General features: G+C 41.3%; 1 protein-coding gene across 3 annotated transcripts in view; it reads left to right on the top strand.

Moving 5' to 3' along the window:
- The window catches only part of FGD6 (FYVE, RhoGEF and PH domain containing 6), a 68,258-nt gene that overhangs the window by 18,611 nt on the left and 31,379 nt on the right, over window positions 1-18,268 (top strand). For all 3 annotated transcript variants that reach the window (XM_077339062.1, XM_077339061.1, XM_077339060.1), the window contains exons 3-6: window positions 9,067-9,223; window positions 10,776-10,843; window positions 10,928-10,958; window positions 17,404-17,555. In XM_077339062.1, the coding sequence (XP_077195177.1) occupies window positions 9,067-9,223; window positions 10,776-10,843; window positions 10,928-10,958; window positions 17,404-17,555 (408 nt within the window). The remainder of the gene's footprint in view (window positions 1-9,066; window positions 9,224-10,775; window positions 10,844-10,927; window positions 10,959-17,403; window positions 17,556-18,268) is intronic.

Raw genomic sequence — 18,268 nt, 5'->3', positions numbered from 1 at the left:
GATTTAGTCTGCAAAATGAGTAGACCATTCTAACAATTAATGGCATTTTTAAATCCGTTGTGTGTTAAGGGAAACAACAGTCTCGGGAGTATTTACAGTTAGGCGGAAACAGCATCCAAATCTATTTTAATATCATTAATTGATTGCCAAACAGTTAATCACTTTAGCTGTTTATTTGGCTTGCACTTCTAGTTTTATATTACATTGTCGTAGAGAAAGAAAAGGCAATCAAACCATTCTCCTTTCTTGATTTCCCTCATTCTATGCAGGATAGAATCAAATGGGTAGCCATGTTGGTCTGAAGTAGCACAATAAAATCAGAGTCCAGTAGCACCTTTAAGATCAACAAAGATTTATTCAGGGCATCAGCTTTCTAGTGCAAGCACTCTTCGTCAGACTATGATCTTCTTACATGACAGGGAATATATAGCAAAAATCAATTCTGTTACATCAGTAGACTGTGTCACAACCAAATACCACCAATGATAATCCTTTGTCAAAATGACAGTTCCCTTTCCCAAGCACTGGGGGGTAAACCTTTTATTTCACACAGACAGCCCCCCAATCTCAAACAACTCCTCACCCACAACAATGCAGCATCTCATGTGAACATAGACACTGGTACTAGAGCTTGCAACAAACCCAGATGCCAACTGTGCAGCCATATACACTCCAATGCCACAATTACTGGACCTAACAACATCACCTATACCATCAAAGGCCTATACACCTGCTCGTCTTCCAACTTATTATATGCCATCAAGTGCCAACAATGCCCCCTGTTCTCTACATAGGGCAAACAGGTCAAACCCTACGCCAAAGAATTAATGGGCACAAGTCTGACATCAAAAGCCATAAAATTGAAAAAAAACTGTGGGTGAGCACTTCAACCTTCCAGGACATTCAATAACGGACCTGAGAGTAGTTTTTGTATTGCAAAGGAACTTCAAGAACAGGCAAGGAAGGGAGATTGCAAAAATGCAAGTTATTACAAAACTCAATACTATGACATACCCAGGACTCAACAGAAGAAAAGGTTTTTTATCTCACTATTCATGCTAAAACAGCCTCTTGTGGCGCAGAGTGGTAAGGCAGCCGTCTGAAAGCTTTGCCCATGAAGCTGGGGGTTCAATCCCAGCAGCCGGCTCAAGGTTGACTCAGCCTTCCATCCTTCTGAGGTTGGTAAAATGAGTACCCAGCTTGCTGGGGTGTCAAAATGGTAATGACTGTGTAAGGCACTGGTAAACCATCCCGTATTGAGTCTGCCATGAAAACGCTAGAGGGTGTCACCCCAAGGGTCAGACATGACTCGGTGCTTGCACAGGGGATACCTTTACCTATTCATGCTAACCTTGTTCAACTTGTGTATCCATATTCCTCACTATGTATTTTATTTGTGATAATGTGACTGTAAGAGATGGCAATGTAATGGAATTTTGAGTTTGACTCCCTGGCCTTGGGATAGTTACCAGCAATTCCCTGGGAGAAATGTCTCACAGTTGTATGGAGACGGATGGATCAAGCAACATATGGGGAGGTGAGAACCTTTGATCACTGATAAAAGGCAGTTTGATTCTCCCTGTGTAAAGTACACTGAATTCTAGGGGATTGTTTGGCTGTTTATCCAGTTCACAGTCAAGTTTCATTTAGCAAATAACTGAATTGCTCCCATGAAATGACCAACTGCTATAAAAGTGTGGTGAATAATGCACTTCCAATCCAGTATCAAAGCATATGGTGATCATTTGTAAGTGGCTTTTGCAGTTTCATAGTAAAAACCCCGCTGCAGAATGCACTGAAAGTGAATTCAAAGTGTATTATTCAGCATGTATGAAAGCAGCAGACATCTAATATGGGAAGGTTCTTCAGTGCCACATATGAGGTTACCTCAAAATGCTACTGTAAGAAGGACTGAAATTCTTTTCCCACACAAATCTTCCTATAATAGTAGTACAATGGTATGAATAGGTTCACCAGTTGCCTGCTAATGGCAGGCTAATGCCTGCCAATGCTCATATGTTTGGTGGACAGAAGGAAGCCTCCAAAATGGGGGTGGCCACAATCTTTGTAAAAGCAAGATAATGTCACTTATGGAATGACCCAGAGGTGTCATAATAATTTGATGAGAATCGGAACCCCACAGTAAGTATTACCTCCCCTCATCTTCTGCCAGCAGCCAGACCGTGCCTGGCAATCCTGATCAGAAAGATGCATAACAAGAAGGGATGAAAAGTTTATTTGTATGACTGAATAGCAGCCTTTTCCTGTGTGTTATTTTTAGCACTTGCCAATGCCGGAACTACAAATCAGTCTTCCCTGTCCCTACAATGAGATTCTACGTACACTTAGAAGACTCAGAAAACCTTTACGTTTATGCCATACACATACACTTAGAAGGATTAGCTTTTAGTAGTTTGTATAATCAGCTTTTAGAGAAGGATATCATAAAACTAGGGGAGAAGGGCTGAACTGTAAGAATACAGTTTTATTGCATAATAAACACAAGGAATTGGTGAACCATAGTTGTGAGTAACTAGTGCAAGTAGGAATTCTTTTAGACAAGCAAGTCATCCTGTGTTAAAACTGTTTCTACGCTGTTGAGTTTGAACTGTCCTTACTGAAAGAAGCTTCCATAAGTCTTCTCTCCTCCTTTTTATTGTCAGAGCAATCTTGTGAGGTCCTCCAGGCTGAGGACTGTACTACTGGCCCAAGATCACCTAGCAAGCTTCTGTGGTGGAATGGGATTTGATTATTATTATTATTTGATTTGTATGACCGCCGCTCTCAGAAACCGGCTTGCGGCGGTTCACAATATTTCAATACAAATACAGTACATTAAAAACCATTAAAATTCCCCATTAAAACCCTATTAAAACAATGACTCAGTCACAATGATGGCGATTAAGAAAAAACTATTCCCAAACACGCCTACTGGATAAGCAGAAGGGAGCGGATAGATAATTAAGCATAGGGTGGAACATTCTGGGGAACCAGGCCTGTCTAATACTGGCCTCCCCCTCTGGGGAGAGGGGCCAGATCTTAGCCCCCAGGCCACCACCAGGCCTCAGACAAACACCTGGTGGAAGAGCTCCGTTTTGCAGGCCCTGCGGAACTCAGAGAGCTCCGACAGCGCCCACAGTTCTTCAGGGAGCTCATTCCACCAGGTAGGGGCCAGGACCAAAAAGGCCCTGGCCCTTGTTGAGGCCAGGCGTTCCTCCCGGGGTCCTGGGAGTGTAGTGCCCTGTGGGGGGCATAAGGAGATAGGCAGTCCCTCAAGTATGCAGGACCCAAGCCGCGTATAGCCTTGAAGGTTAATACCAAAACCTTGAACCTAATCCTGAAATAAACTGGCAACCAGTGCAGCTGCTTCAGCAGAGGCTGAACATGGGACCTCCAAGATGATTTAGTGAGGGCCCGTGCAGCTGTATTCTGTACCAGCTGTAACTTCCGGGTTAGGGGCAAGGGTAGGCCGCGTATGGGTCTCCCAAATCTTACTCTGGCACTAACCATTACATCAGACTACATTAGACTGCATGGTATATTAAACAGACTGCATCAACTATACTGCACAGTGCACCTGAATTATTTTAATATACCTGTATACATAGCCATATGTCTGCAGCAGTTAATGTCATATGTGGTTCAATTATAAAATCAAGAGCATAAAGGGAAATAAAAACCCAACCTGAAAAACATGTGAGAACTGCAGAGGTCAGGGATAAAACCATATACAGGAAAATAAAACAATTTATTATTAGAGCTCAAAAAGTTTAAAAAACATACAAGAATGTTAGCTATTGGGCACACATAAAACATCTCAGTGTGTACAACACAAATACCAACAAGTTCAGACCTAACATATTTTGAACATACTGATCTTCTTCCGGGGTCAATATGCAGATATACAGTTTACATTTTTTATATACAATTATAAAATCAACCTGAAATCAATAAACAATGAAATTTAAAATAAACTAACCAAATCAGCTATAGTAGCTGGAAACAGCAGTAGCATCTTACAAGAGCATCCAACTGAACCTGGAGTACAACTGGAAAATAAATGAAAGTGGTAACAACTGTATACTTGTCAAGTCTGCTGAAATTTTTAAAAAGGGTTTACAGCTGAAAGCCATCTAGGGATGGTGGCAAGTACAGGGGCAGGGGTATGATGGATATTCCATATCCAGGCAGTGATTTCTGAGAAATATTTGTCCCTCATGGCCACCCATCTCACCTCACCTCTGAAGACAAGAGATCCTGTAGTTGGCTGATAACAGGAAACCTTTTAAGGATTAGGCAGTATCACTGAATAGATCTATGCTATCTAAATTCCCTCTGGAGATCTTCCAGGAATCTTCCAAAAGGAATATCTGCTGGATTTTGGTTTTTATGCAGATTGTGTTAGAGAAGAATTAATTGCAACTGTGTTTAATGTTCATTTTAATTTGGAGTTGAATATCAAAACTAAGAGCTACTTACTTGCTAAGGAGCTTAACCAGAAAGTTTTCTTGAGCACTATAACTGTGAACACCTTCTTGAGTATAAGATATCAGCAAGGAATAGCCAGGCACTGTATAACTGCTTTTATTTGTTGGGCTTGATTAGAAGACATCAATGCCTATATAATTTAATGAAAGGTACTAAGGACAAGGAATTCTATGTGGCATCTACTGCAGTCGTTGGCTGCAGTTCTAAACACTTAGGAAGGAGTCCAGTGGAATTCACAGAGACTTACTTCCTTATAAACATGTTTGGATAGCTTGGATGTAAAAGCTGGCTATTGTCAATCTTGACAACACCTATATAAGTGTGCCATCTATATAAGTGTGCCATCAATCCTCTATAAATTAGAATGCTTAAACATAGAGAAGTGCCTTTGTTAGGGCTTCTCTTTGTTTTGCTTCTACGCATCACAGGAAATGGCCATAGTGACCAGTACCTGTGTACCACTGATAAATAAGGGAAGAAATTGGGGCTAATGTTAAAGTCAGACCAAGAGAGAGCACGCTACCAATTGGATAAGGCTGGTCCATCTGTTCCCACCAGGACTGGGAGAGTTCTGTAGAAGACCTGAGGAAATGTTCCATTTCCTGTGGGAGTGTTACTGGGGTAAAGGGCAGCAGAATGCAGCTTTCATTCTCATTTCATTATCGTCTCAATGTGGCTATCATAAAGAAAGATGAGAGTGCTGTAATTGTCTTCATCCCCCAGCTGTTTTCCCATTTGAAATGGAAGATCATCACAGAAGCCTTAGGGATTCTTTTCCAGATCAATATGGTACAACTCTTCAGTACCTCCCTCCCCCCAGCCCTACTAGTGCTAACAGGGTTTAAGTCAGTGGTCCCCAACCTTTTTATCACCGGGGACCGGTCAATGCTTGACAATTTTACTGAGGCGGGGGGGGGGGTAGTCTTTTGCCCAGGTACGTCACGGCCGCCACCTGAGTCCCTGCTCCACTTGCTTTCTTGCCAGTGCCCCTGACTTCCTGCCGCCCCCGGGGGTGCTGCCAGCAGTAGCTGCGTAGTGCCACACCGAGGGGGAGCCCCAGCCATGGCAGCCACCGGAGAACACCAAAGGTGAGCCATCAGCAGAGTGGCAGGGCAGTCCGCGAGGCAGCAGCCAGGGAGGAGGACAAGGAGGAGCCGCACCCGGTACCAACTGATCCACGGATCGGTACCGGTCCCCGGACCGGGGGTTGGGGACCACTGGTTTAAGTGAATGAACGAGTTACACTCTGCTCCTTGTCCGTAAGGGCATGCACAAGAGCCAGCTGTGCACTTAGAGCCCCACTGGAGGGACCTTTATTCTCATGCAAGCCTACTACCTCTTCAAGCCTAGAGCCAGCATGATGCAAGAGGGGGAAAGAATGGAGCCACTAGTACCAAATAATTTCTACAGGTCAAGTTTTTATTGTTTGGGGAATAGTCAAATCTACTGATAGGTGGTTTGTTTTTATTTGCTTTATAATCTGCCTTCCTTGCTGAGGATTGAGGAGAGTTACAAAATAAAAGCAATGTACAATGCATTAGGTGTTTTCCATTTTCCTGGTACAACTCTTCAATGCTCCCCCACAACCTTTCATTACCTGCCATAAGCTTAAGGGTGAGCTAATGTTAAATAAAGCAAGATATAGAACAATACTGTTGTTGTTCTGCTTGTTGACCTGATGAATTATCAAAGACGTTCAAATTCCTAAGCATAGCAAACCAGAAATGTCACTATGCGTCCAAGAGGCAGCTGGCTCACATGATCTGACAGGGTATTCTTACTCAAAGAATGAACGTGATGACTTATTGGTGACTTGTTTCACATGACTGCTAATGCAGAAGTTTCTCTTCCATAAAAAGCTTGGTGTAGCAATTCTTGTCAAAAAAAGAGTCCAGAGTTTCAGATGCAAGCTAGATTTCTGTAGCATAATTATTATTTTTGAAACATGTATATAACGGATACACTGACATGAGGAAGGGTTTTCTTGAAAACACTGGTATACCGATGAATATTTAGTTGTAGACTTTATACTGAATTCTTAAACAATCCAAATAGCGAAGGTTAAAATTGTTGATGGGTTTCAGCTGCAGGGCCTTCAGGTTCTGGGGTGCCCTGTGCAAGATGCTCTCCAGTGTCTCTCTTACCCCCCCCCCCTGTGCACTGTGCCTGCAGAGCATGTATTTCCCACTTGCCAGCATTGAGGGGGCTTCAAGGAGCTTGAGCACTGGGTTCTGCCCTTTTTCTGTAGTCTCCATGCTCAGATGAAAATGGGACATTTTTTTTCACAAGAAGCTGTTTGATAGTCATCTGCTGAGCCCTTGGCCAGGCAGAGAGCAGCAGTTGGAGGACAGCAAAATACAGAGCCATCCTCCAAGTAAGATTTCTGGCAGAAAATGGGAGATTGCTCCAGAGGCTCCTGTGAGTAGGCGTGAATGGGCCAAGCATCTTCAGTGAAATTTTTTATCCATTGCTGAAGTTTGATGGAGTTTGACAGATGGATGGCAGTGCTAAGCTTTCATTCCAGCTCTGTTCAATTGACAGCAGCTTCTAGGTAACTCACAGCTGCACTATCTCTGTGATAGCGCTATGGAGAGCTAACCCCTAAGCTTCCAAGTCCTTACTGTGGGTTAAAAATATGCTGTTCAGGCCATTCCTGGTGTCTGAATGCCTCCTCAAGCTGAATAGATTACTGTGATTTCCTTTTTGTGTTCCTCTCTTTATGTGATTATCCAGTTACCTGTTTTTTGGGACCTGAGTAACATGCACTAGAAATTATCCACTACTGCCCACTAAGAATGCAATATTATCTTAGACATTTCCCCAAGTCACAAGTAAAAGTTAAGGCACAAAACACCACACCAGACAAAGAAACTATATTTATGAGCTATGATATATGTATCTAATGTAAACATCTCAGGCGTTGATTTAATGGAGGAGCCCTCATCTATATTGGCCATCAGCCAATGTGTGCCCCCTTTTTAAGGGGCAATAGAGGATGTAACATCTGGATGGAACTGCCTCCAGGCTTTGCCAACTCTTGGCAAAGATCATTTTTAGAGTCCTTCTGTTCCAAGCCTCCTTCTAAGAGGGTACCTGTCTCTTTCTATAGTCAGAAGTTTCTTTTGGTGACTGGGCCTTTTCCAAGACAGATACACAACAGAATTAGCATGTTAAATTTTATACTGATTCAGAAATCCATAAGCTTTGACAGGTGCTTTGCTTTTAAGAACTGCAGCCAGAGTGTGTCTTCCATTTGTCAGAATCATTCTATGAACATGAGATTGCAGGAGTTGCATAATGGTTTATTGCAGTGGTTCTCAACCTTCCTAATGCCGTGACCCTTTAATAAAGTTCCTCATATTGGGATGACCCCAACTATAAAATTATGCAAGTGTTCTTTCACAGAAATTAAACTGAAACTGACCAATGGTGTGAAGATCCATTGTTCATGATTGTATATAAATTGGTTTTTTCCAGGGTTTCTCAGTTCAGTTCTGCCTCTTGTCCCACCATGCTGATCTAACTCTTTTCTGCTGCTTCAGGAGTGCCCCCCCTCCAGCCAAGCTACTCACCCTGCCGTGACCCCTGTGAAAGGGTCATTTGACCCCCAGGTTGAGAACCACTGGTTTGTTAGATTTAAAAGGACCCTGGAGCTATCCTGTGTGTTTTCCTAACTTTAGACTGAACTGGACTATTGAAGCAGTTTTTGCTGATACTGTCAGTATAGCCTAGCTAATTTTTGCAAATAGGTACAGTATCTTATGTAAATGTATACTGGCAATGATTTATAACTCATTCAATGTGATGATAAATCACTTCTTACAATACTCCAAAATATTTGGTAAATTTGTTCGTAAACATTACGTATGTTCGATAACATTGTGGTTAGGATAGTGAGTGCCTGGAGGAAGCCTGTTCACATGGTCAGTGTGCCCACTCAGTATTCATGGCAACATAGGGAGAGTCTATGGATAGCATTTATGCTAGAAGATAACTACAGTTGCAATACAAAGATACAATTATAAATGTAATAAATAAATGACAACTGTTAGAGGATGCTAGACATCCTCTGTAAAATACTATAATACTGTTAAATATTTTAAATATTACAATTAATATACTTTACAACCATTTGATTAATTTCACCACCACAAGACATACCATATTACACATATAATAATTTCTACACACTAGCCATAGTTTTCAATATAACCAAGTCCAAATGAAAGACAACTGACTGGCATTGCCAATAGCAGTAATGACTTAAAACTTTTGTCAGTGGTTTGCTAAGAGTGGTTAGCTCCGTGTTAGAAAATTCCAGAGGTTTGGGGGCAATAATGCCTGGCGAGAGAAGAGTTTGGGGAGGGAGCTGGGGGAGAGATAAGTCTGCTGTCCAGAACTTCCATTTCTTCCAAGGCAATTGATCTCTGCAATCTAAGCATAAGTGGCAATTCCAAAAGAACTCTAGGAATCATGTTACAGAGCTCAGAATAAATCTAACAATTAATTACATTTATCTAATGAGCAGTGGTGCATCTCTCCTCTAGAATTAAGGCAAAGTAAATTAATATTTTCTAGGCCTTCATTGGAGGATCCTGATGATTCTGGTTTGGTGCTTGGAGATGTTCACTCTGATGAAGAGATGCTATCAAGAGATGTCAACAGTTCAGATGAAGATGATGACAGCAATTCAGATTCTGGCAAGGCAGAATTTGATGCACAAGAAAATAATCAGGTAGGAGACTGTTTTTCTTGGGATTTCACATGAGGCCATCCTTCTGCTAGAGCCAGTAATGTCTTTTGATATCTATTTTGTAAAACTTCAGCTTAATTGGAAATTCCTGTTTTTTCTCTTGGCCCAGTCTTGCCTGGTTTCTTCCTGATTCTTATCCTGTGGCTTCACATGCAAATATCCCATGATGTTGACTGATCTTGTTTATATGCTGCCTATTTGAAGTCCTGCTCAAGGTGGCTTAAAAATGAAACAAAATTAAATCATTAAACTATGAAACTCAAACCATTAACCACAGAGCGTAAAACATCTAGCAGCCTAAACAAAGCTCTCTTAAACAGTTCTAAGGCTAGAAATAGATGGTAAAAACAACATGAAAGATCAGCCCCCTGGTTAAGAGCCTGAGAAAAAAATATATATTCTGGCCCTGGTGCTGAAATCAGTAGGGTAGGTACCAGGACAGCCTCAAAGGGAGGGCATTCCACAGGTGTGGTGCCACTATTTAAAAAGCACTGTCGCTAATTACCACTCACATCTCTGAGTATATTGGCCTTTTCCTTGACAGCTGTCTGTTTATAGTGGTAATTAATTAACTCTGTTGATTAATTCAAGATCGTCTTTCACTCATAGAAAGAGTCCTTCCTTGAATCATGGATGTACCTAGCCTCTAGTTTCTATTAAAAGATTTTCCCCTTTCCATTAGCTTTTATAAAACATCACTATTAAAGCAACAGGACAAGTGATGTCTTTGCTGCCCATTGTGTTTCATTTCTGTTCACCTACATGAATTCTTGGGATAGGCCTCTCTTTCCCCCCTTGCTTTAGCAAGCCCTGCTGTATATGGAATTTTGATTAAATTTAATAACAATCTGCTTCTTCCTCAACATTTGCAAAAAATACCTGCAGCTGTGGAGGAAATAAAAAAACATGCATAGATCGTTAACTATTTAATTTCTTTGGGGGGGGGGTCTTCTTTCCCTCGCTCTAACAAACATCTTAGACTGCAGTTTATTTAGCAAATATTTCTTCCTGTTGGTTAAAGGGTAGGATGCAAGATGTCCTTGTGCCTGTTGAAAAGAAAAAAAATGCAGGGAAATAATTTGTAGGTTTATATCCCAACATGTCCTGTCTGACAAAGCTGCCTTTGGTACAGTCAGCAGTGTTTGTCTCTGCTTCCAATCAGCTTTTAGAAGCCAAAGAAGGAATGTCTGTGTTCTCCTTATTGAGCCATAATTGGAGAACCAACATATAACATTATCCTAACTCCATTTCTTTCAACAGATGACAGATGCCAGTTTTGAGGCAGGCTCCACTGCTTTCCCAAGTGGGTAGAAATAAAGGCAACTGGCAATTAACTCAACATTAGCATTTAAATGGAACTCTGTCTAATTATAGTCTAAGCATGAGCCTACTTGCATTTCGAACCCTTGAATACAAATGGATGTTAGAACTGTATGAAATGTTATTGTAACAGAGTTTATTAATAAGATTCAGAATATTTAAAAATACTCTCTTGTCTGTGTTTTCATTTTGGAAAGTTTAATTTTGTTTGCAGGCTAAAGCAGCTGGGAAAAAAACAAAGGTTCACCATATTGCTAAAGAAATCATGAGCTCTGAAAAAGTGTAAGTAGCTATTCTGAATTCAGTCATCTGTGGATGCATTTTTAAACTGTTGTTGAAGTAATGTTTTTTATTTTTTTGTAACAGGTTTGTAGACGTGCTGAAACTCTTACATATTGTAAGTATTCTGTTCATGTGTTTGGCTAAGAGAATGTTTGTAAACAACTTCTTACAGAAATTGCATTAAATTAGGTTATTAGTATCTTCTTGTAAGAGCAGCTGAATAACCTAATGAAGCAGCTATAAAATGCTCTGAAGTACTGGACCTTTTTTATAATATACAGAGAGAATGACGTGTATACAGAGAGAGTGATGTTTGATTTTTCCTGCTGAAATGAAAAGGGAATCTTGCTTTGTTTGGTGGCAGCTTCAGGCTAAATGTATTGGGCTTTCTTAATATAAATGTTATTTTGGAGCAAAATAGTGACTGGGCCTAGATCAATATGAATAGAGAGAGGAACACTGAAATTAAGCATGAAGCTAGGAGTCAGGAATTCTTGCACACTCCAAACTAGGTCAGAATGCGGTAGAGCAAGAGGTTGCTCTTCTGTGATTTGTTTTTCACCTGATTCATCATTGTGTACACAGGTGACCCTTCACAGACTAAGGAAATGAAAAGCTGGTGTAACACAAATTTAATTTGTTTGTGGCTGTCACCATTAATGTTCTGCCGTGCTGGGAAAGAAAATAACATTCCCTGTCAGTTGGTGTTATACATTTAAATAACTGAGATGGTCAAGGACACTGTCACCTTTTAGAAACTGCTCTTGGAAGGCACTAAAAGAAATTACTACCTATTGCTGTTCACAAATGAGTGTTGTTACAGCTTCATGCTGTGTTAACATTTTCACTCTTGTTACCTGCGTTGCCTTTGTCTAGAAAGCGTAGGCTTAGATCTGTGTACTTTGAAGAGCATCCAAGTAAGGGAAAAATGATGCTTAAATTATTTGGGTGTGTTCCTATTTATCTAGGCTTTAAAGGAACACGGTTTTCGCTGGTTTGGGTTTCAAGTGTTGCAAAAAGTATGCAAAGATTTACTTGTTGGACAGCCAGGTTTGAATCTGACTATTCAGGTTATCCTGTTTCTTTGGCAACCAAAGCTCAAAGACTGGGGGCTGCCTTGTTGGATGAGGGCTTCTCGGTTTCATTGCCTTTCATCGAAAGTTTATCCTTATTTGAATGAATTTCAGCACAAAGACTCCAAAATCCACAGTCTCCTATTAAATTCTATGGCAGCTTTAGGAATTGTGGAGGCAGTGTGTACGTGTGTGCATGGCTTCTTACATTGCCCTAGTTTTATTGGAATTTGGGTAATGTGAATATTGGAAGGCATGGGGTAGTCAAACTGCGGCCCTCCAGATGTCCATGGACTACAATTCCCAGGAGCCCTGGCCAGCGAATTATAGTCCATGGACATCTGGAGGGCCGCAGTTTGACTACCCCTGAACTAGACAAATGTTATAAACTACAAAGGGGAGAACCTTGCATTTATGCTTTTAACAAGCCTAGGTTCACCCCATCAGTTTCCAGCCTTACAAGACCTTTCTTTTAGTTCTATGTGTTTTCCATAATCTTTCCCTCCTTTGTAACTATTATGAATTGCTTGCGCCGTGTCTTTCCAACCTGCCTTACTGGCAGAAATTCTTGCCATGCATTACTTCCTATGTACACATATAGACCTGAATGGGTAGAACAGGTTTGTTATACTTGCAAAGTAAACCATAAACCTGTTGCTTTAGAACCTTGTTTTAGATTGAAAGGGTAAATGGATTCCACCTTAATCTGGATGCTGATCGTAATGGATTATTTGTCTAAAATTACAAGGCTTCTGGTTGTGGCATTAAGAAGAACTTTTACATGATGGAGAAAGATGTCTGTTTGGGCAGATCATAGGATGTCTGGTATCTTTGTGTGTGCACAAATTTCCTTTGATAAAAAGTACCTTTATATATAGAGAAGAAAGGCTCTTTCTGACTCCAAAATAGATCTAACGTATCTTAGAAGAGAAAGAGAATTATGTTAATGGGCAAACTGAAATTGTACCTTGCTAGTTAGTAATTTAAGGATGTGCTTGTACTCCATTAAAATTTATTACAGTAATTGAGCCTTTCCTGGGACTCACCTGAATGCCATATGTGTAGATTAGTATTTGATATGATGAAGCTATGGATACAACAGCTTGACAGGTGTACTCATCACTTAAGTAATTGCCAGTGAAAGTTATTTTTGTTAAGTTCATACATTAAAAGTGCTTCCTATGCCAATGTAAGTTGCACAGAATTTCCTCCTTTGCAGCTGAGCAACTTTTAATAGAAGTGTAATGTATAGAAGTGGACAGCTGAAACTTTTCATAGTATGGTGGTAAATAACACCATCTGGTAGGTAGCATCTTTCCATGATTTCCATTAAAGAAACATGACACTCTTAGCAGTGCTAGGGCTGATGGAGAGCAGAAGTAGAAAACTCCACTATGAATAAAAAGAGCAGCTAGTCTTCCTTTGCTCGCTGAGTCATGGTGGGCCAGGTTCCCAGCCCCAGAGAGGCATGCCTGGCCTCGACCAGGGACTGGGCTTTCTCAGTCCTGGCTCCGACCTGGTAGAATGAGCTCCCGGGTGAGCTGCGAGCCCTGCAGGACCATCCAGTCTTCTGCAGGGCCTGTAAAACGGAGCTCTTCCTCCAGGCCTATGGTTGAGTCCGGGATGGTGTGGGAAGAGCAGTTGGGACCCCCGATGTTAAATGACAAATGCTACTTCTGATTTTGTCTCCTTTCTCCTCCTCCTCCTCATAGGAGGGTGCGTGGGGGGGTTTGATGGTTCCGCCATGTTTGTTGTTGTGTTATGATGTTGTGATTGTCCATTTTGAATGGGTTTTAAGTCGGACTTTTTGTAAACCGCCATGAGCCTCTTAGGAGTGGTGGTTAATAATAATAATAATAATAATAATAATAATAATAATAATAGTAGTAAATAAATTAAACAAGTGAAACAAAAAAGGTCTTAACATTGGAAGCATGAAATAAGATGGAGGCCACTTTCACATTACCATTCTAAAACGGATGCTATCCATTGTGGGCCCAGTTCCAAATAAAGCAGTACAGGGGTCCATACAGCAAACTTCATCCAATTACTGAGCCATCTCTGTAGTGCTGTGGTCATTTCAAACTGTGCTGCTCCCCACTGCCCTTTTTTGCCACACAATCTTTCTTGCCCTTTCCCCCTGAGTGCTAAACCAGTATAGAATCATAGAATCATAGAGTTGGAAGGGGCCATACAGGCCATCTAGTCCAACCCCCTGCTCAACGCAGGATCAGCCCAAAGTATCCTAAAGTTTCTCAATAGAGTCAAGGCATTCCAAAGGTTGTGGCTGAACTGAAACAAAAAATCTATAGCAACCTGCCACTAAAGCAGATAACAAAGGCTATCTGAAAGGGAGGGAGTCCCCTGTCATGCGCCTGCATTCTGTGCCTTTAAACTGACTTTTTCTAGCATGGACATGCAGCAGTATAAGGCCACTGCATTATTCAACTACAGCTTGAAGCAGGTAAAGGCACTGAATCGTTCTCAGGGAAGAACAAAAGCACTCCAGATATGTAATAATAAAAACCACATCTGGGTTCTATTAATTATTGTCCCTCCTTGACTTTAGTTTTGGGTATGTGAAGCCAGCATTTTAAGGTCACAAAATGCCAAGAATTTAAGATGGTAGTGAAGCTTTGTGTTTCCAGCTGGTTCACAAAATATAAAACAGCATTTCCATCTGAATGAGTCCATCTGGTTTTCACTGAAATCCAGCACGGCAAGTCTCCAGGGTCAAAAGCTCCTTCCTTTTTCTGCTTCATGTCACCCAGTCTTGAAAATAGGAAAATGAGGACTAGTATGAGCTTTCTCTCTCTCTCTCTCTCTCTCTCTCTCTCTCTCTCTCTGTGAGAAGATGATGATAATGATGATTGATTTCTTACCACTCCCGAGGCCGGCTCATGGTAGATTACAAGTTGTCCAAGTTTAGTATAGGAACCCATATTGCATAGACAAAACTGCTGTATCTCATATCTGTGCTGCTGGCACAATTTTGACTGACACAAAACTTATTAATTTAGTGAATGAGCAAAATGAGCTAGGGGTCTTGTGGCAGCAAAGGCAGAGGAAGCACCACCTGCTGTGACCTTTGGCTTGAGGAGGGTGGGGCACAATGATGCACTTCCTCTCTTCTGCCCCAGGGCTGTCTGCATATGTGTGGATGTAAGAGAACAACGTTAACACCTCTGTGCCTACTGATGACTGATCTTTGATTTGAACATTTATATATTAATTTACTTTATAGTTTGCCTTTCTCGCTGAGGCTCAAGGTAGATTCCAGGATAAAGCAGTGCAGTCAGACTGCATAAAACAACGCAGTAGAAGTAGGATTACAGAATTAGAGAACAATGTGACAAACAAAACTATTTAATGCAAGGAATGCTAACTGTACAGAAAGTGAATGACAAGATATTAGACAATGCAGCAAAAGATGGATGATACCTTCAGTAATTTGCTGTTCACTCTAGTCATGTTCCATTATTAAAAGTGCCCTCCTGGGCTGTTCCATTACTGCAATTCTAATATCTTTCCAGAAATACCTTTTGAACATGATTGCTTTTGTATATTCTGTGGACTGAAGCATGGGGTCCTTCCTGATTTCATCTTTCAAGCTTAGTATATCCGTTACATGGGCATGTGGGGGCTTGTGGTCTAGTCAGAGGAGTATACATTTGTTTGCCAATATGTGTGATGATATAGATATGTGTTACAGGCAGGATTAGATGAGCTGCTTGTCATATGTGCATTTGTTTGCATATGTATATATCCTCTTTATGGTTTATGTGTTGGAGGATCTGGTGGCTCAAAGTATCCAAAAGACATTATATACAATGTGCATGCTAGACCATCTACTCAGAACCGCAGCTTCCAAACACATGTAGCTCCCAGCACTTCCCCCAGTGAGTTATTTCATAAATTTATGTAACAAGCATGGGTGATTAAGCATAAAAGTATGGTGAATTCGGATAGAGAATTCCATGATTTTTGTCCTTCTCATCACTCCAATACAGTCATCTACACTGATTCTAAGTGGAGATACAACTCTAGGCTGAACTCAGTAAAATAGAAAAATAAATGCTAGCTTTCCAATCAGTCCTTTCCAGGCAGACATTTCAATAAGTAGAGCCCATGGTATCCAGTCAGATATTATTTATTTTAATTACAAAATGTATATCATGCCATTCTGCTCTCACAAGCACTACCCAGGTGGATAACAGCTTAAAAGATGCATAATATAATCTCATTTTGAAAGCATTTAAAACTGACCGCCCCCACAAAAATATAAATTGTTAAAACAGAGCTAAAATGTCTACAAAGATATTAAAACGCCGGTCATGAAGGAGGGATCATGGAGGGAATGCCTAATGAAACAAAGAGGTCTTCAGCCACTGGCAGAAGAAGAGGCTGGTTTTGTATACCCCGGTTTTCACTACCCGAAGGAGTCCCAAAGTGGTTTTCACCACAACAGACACCCTGTGAGGTAGGTGCGGCTGAGAGAACCCTGACAGAATTGCTCTGTGAGAACAGCTGTAAGAGAACTATGACCATACCAGGGTTACCCAGCATTTGGAGGAGTGGGGAATCAAGCCCCAGATTAGTTGGTAACAAAAGCAGACAGACTAATTTCCATGCGGAGAGAGTTCCAGTGTTTTGTTACCATGATCAAGAAGGCCTTTCTCAGCTTACCACCTAGCTAATCTTAGACAACTGAGGCACCTGCTGGAGGGCCTCCAAAGATTATCATAGTGGTTGTGTGGATTCATAAGGGTGTAGGGGTCCTTCAGGAATGTTGGTTCCGAACAATATAGGGCTTTGAAGGTTGAGACCAGCATCTTGAATTGAGCCTGAAAACCTATTGGAAGTTAGTGTAGATGGGCCACTCCAGTCAACATCCTGGCTGCAGCATTCTGTACCCATTGAAGTGTCCAAGTGCTTTTCAGTTGCAACCCCTAGATAGGGTGAATTGCAGTAATCTAATCTAGGTGTAACTCAGACATTCATAACAGTACCTAGGTGGCACTTTCAGGTGGCAGCAGGAGATCTCCCACTATTACAAGTGATCTCCAGATGATCCACATCAGTTCCCCTGGTTGGGGACTCTGATACTATACTCTGCAAAGGACCCTCTCTTCCTCAACCCCACCTTTCCCAGGCTCCAGCACAGAGTTGGCCATCCTACAGCCATATCTTTTCTGCCCAGGAAAGGCTACATTGGTTAAGAAGTTGAAGTTGGTATAAGATGTTCACAGCTGCCATCTACTTATTCAGCAGTGGTAGTAGATAAGCATGAAATAATACTTCTATGAACTTCCCTTTTCCAAAACTCAGGCATCTGTTTAATTTTAGACTGTGTGCCCAGTCTTGTGAAAACTGGCCAATTAGGTTTGTGGCATGTGAATCAGGGAAGTACTATATTCTTCATTGTTTCTTGGAGGCCATTTTCCAGAGGACTATTTTTTGTTTTGTTTCCCTTTTGTATTGTTGTAGGATTTCCGGGATTCAGTGGCCCAAGCTTCCAGGCAACTTGGAAAGCCAGTAATTGAAGACAGGATCCTGAATCAGATCCTATACTACCTACCGCAGCTGTATGAGCTTAATCGAGACCTCTTGAGAGAACTAGAAGAACGACTGGCTCACTGGTACATTTATTCATGTTCACTTTTTTTGTTAAAGTGGGATGTTGGTACTAAAATTGAGAGGTCTATTAATGCATGTTTTTTACTGCAAAATTTGTTTTAAGTACAAGCACCTGCTGGATTACAAATGACCACATTACACAATCTGAATTTTTCATCAGAGATGTGTGAATATGCAAGTGCATGTGTGTTTGCAATAGTAGTCTACAATGAGATTGGCTGCTGAACAGACTTGATCAAATGAACAGGGTCCAAAGAGGCCAAGGCCCTTCCCTGCCTTCACCATACCATAGCACTGATTCATTCATAGTTAGGTGAGCCTGAATGTTCTTATCTGTTAGCAAAGGGGCAGGTTGGGATGTTAAAATCGCCTTAAAGTTTGCAGGAGGAGCCTCGGTCTGTCGTTGCCACTGGGTGGATTTGAGCTGAGCATCCCTCTGAACTTAGCAATAGCATAGGGGTTTTCCCAGCTCTGCTTGGCTCTGACCACTTGACTACCTAACCCTAAATTAAAGTGGCCCTCCAGGGCACCAGCCCAACAAGACCTTTTTTTGTTTTGTTTTGTTTTGTTTTTTTGCTGTCTAGCCATCAGGGATGGGAAGGTCAAAGGGAAACCTGCCAAAGATTCTGCAAGGATGAAACCAAGCATTACAAGTTTTGCTAAGTAAAATAGGTCCTTCTGTTATCTCCACAAACAGAATAACTGTTAAGCTACT

Source organism: Paroedura picta, chromosome 5 (assembly GCF_049243985.1).
Source record: "Paroedura picta isolate Pp20150507F chromosome 5, Ppicta_v3.0, whole genome shotgun sequence".
NCBI classification, from domain to species: domain Eukaryota; kingdom Metazoa; phylum Chordata; class Lepidosauria; order Squamata; family Gekkonidae; genus Paroedura; species Paroedura picta.
The sequence above is the reverse complement of the archived record's forward strand: the minus strand, read 5'-3'. Positions and strand labels throughout refer to the sequence as shown.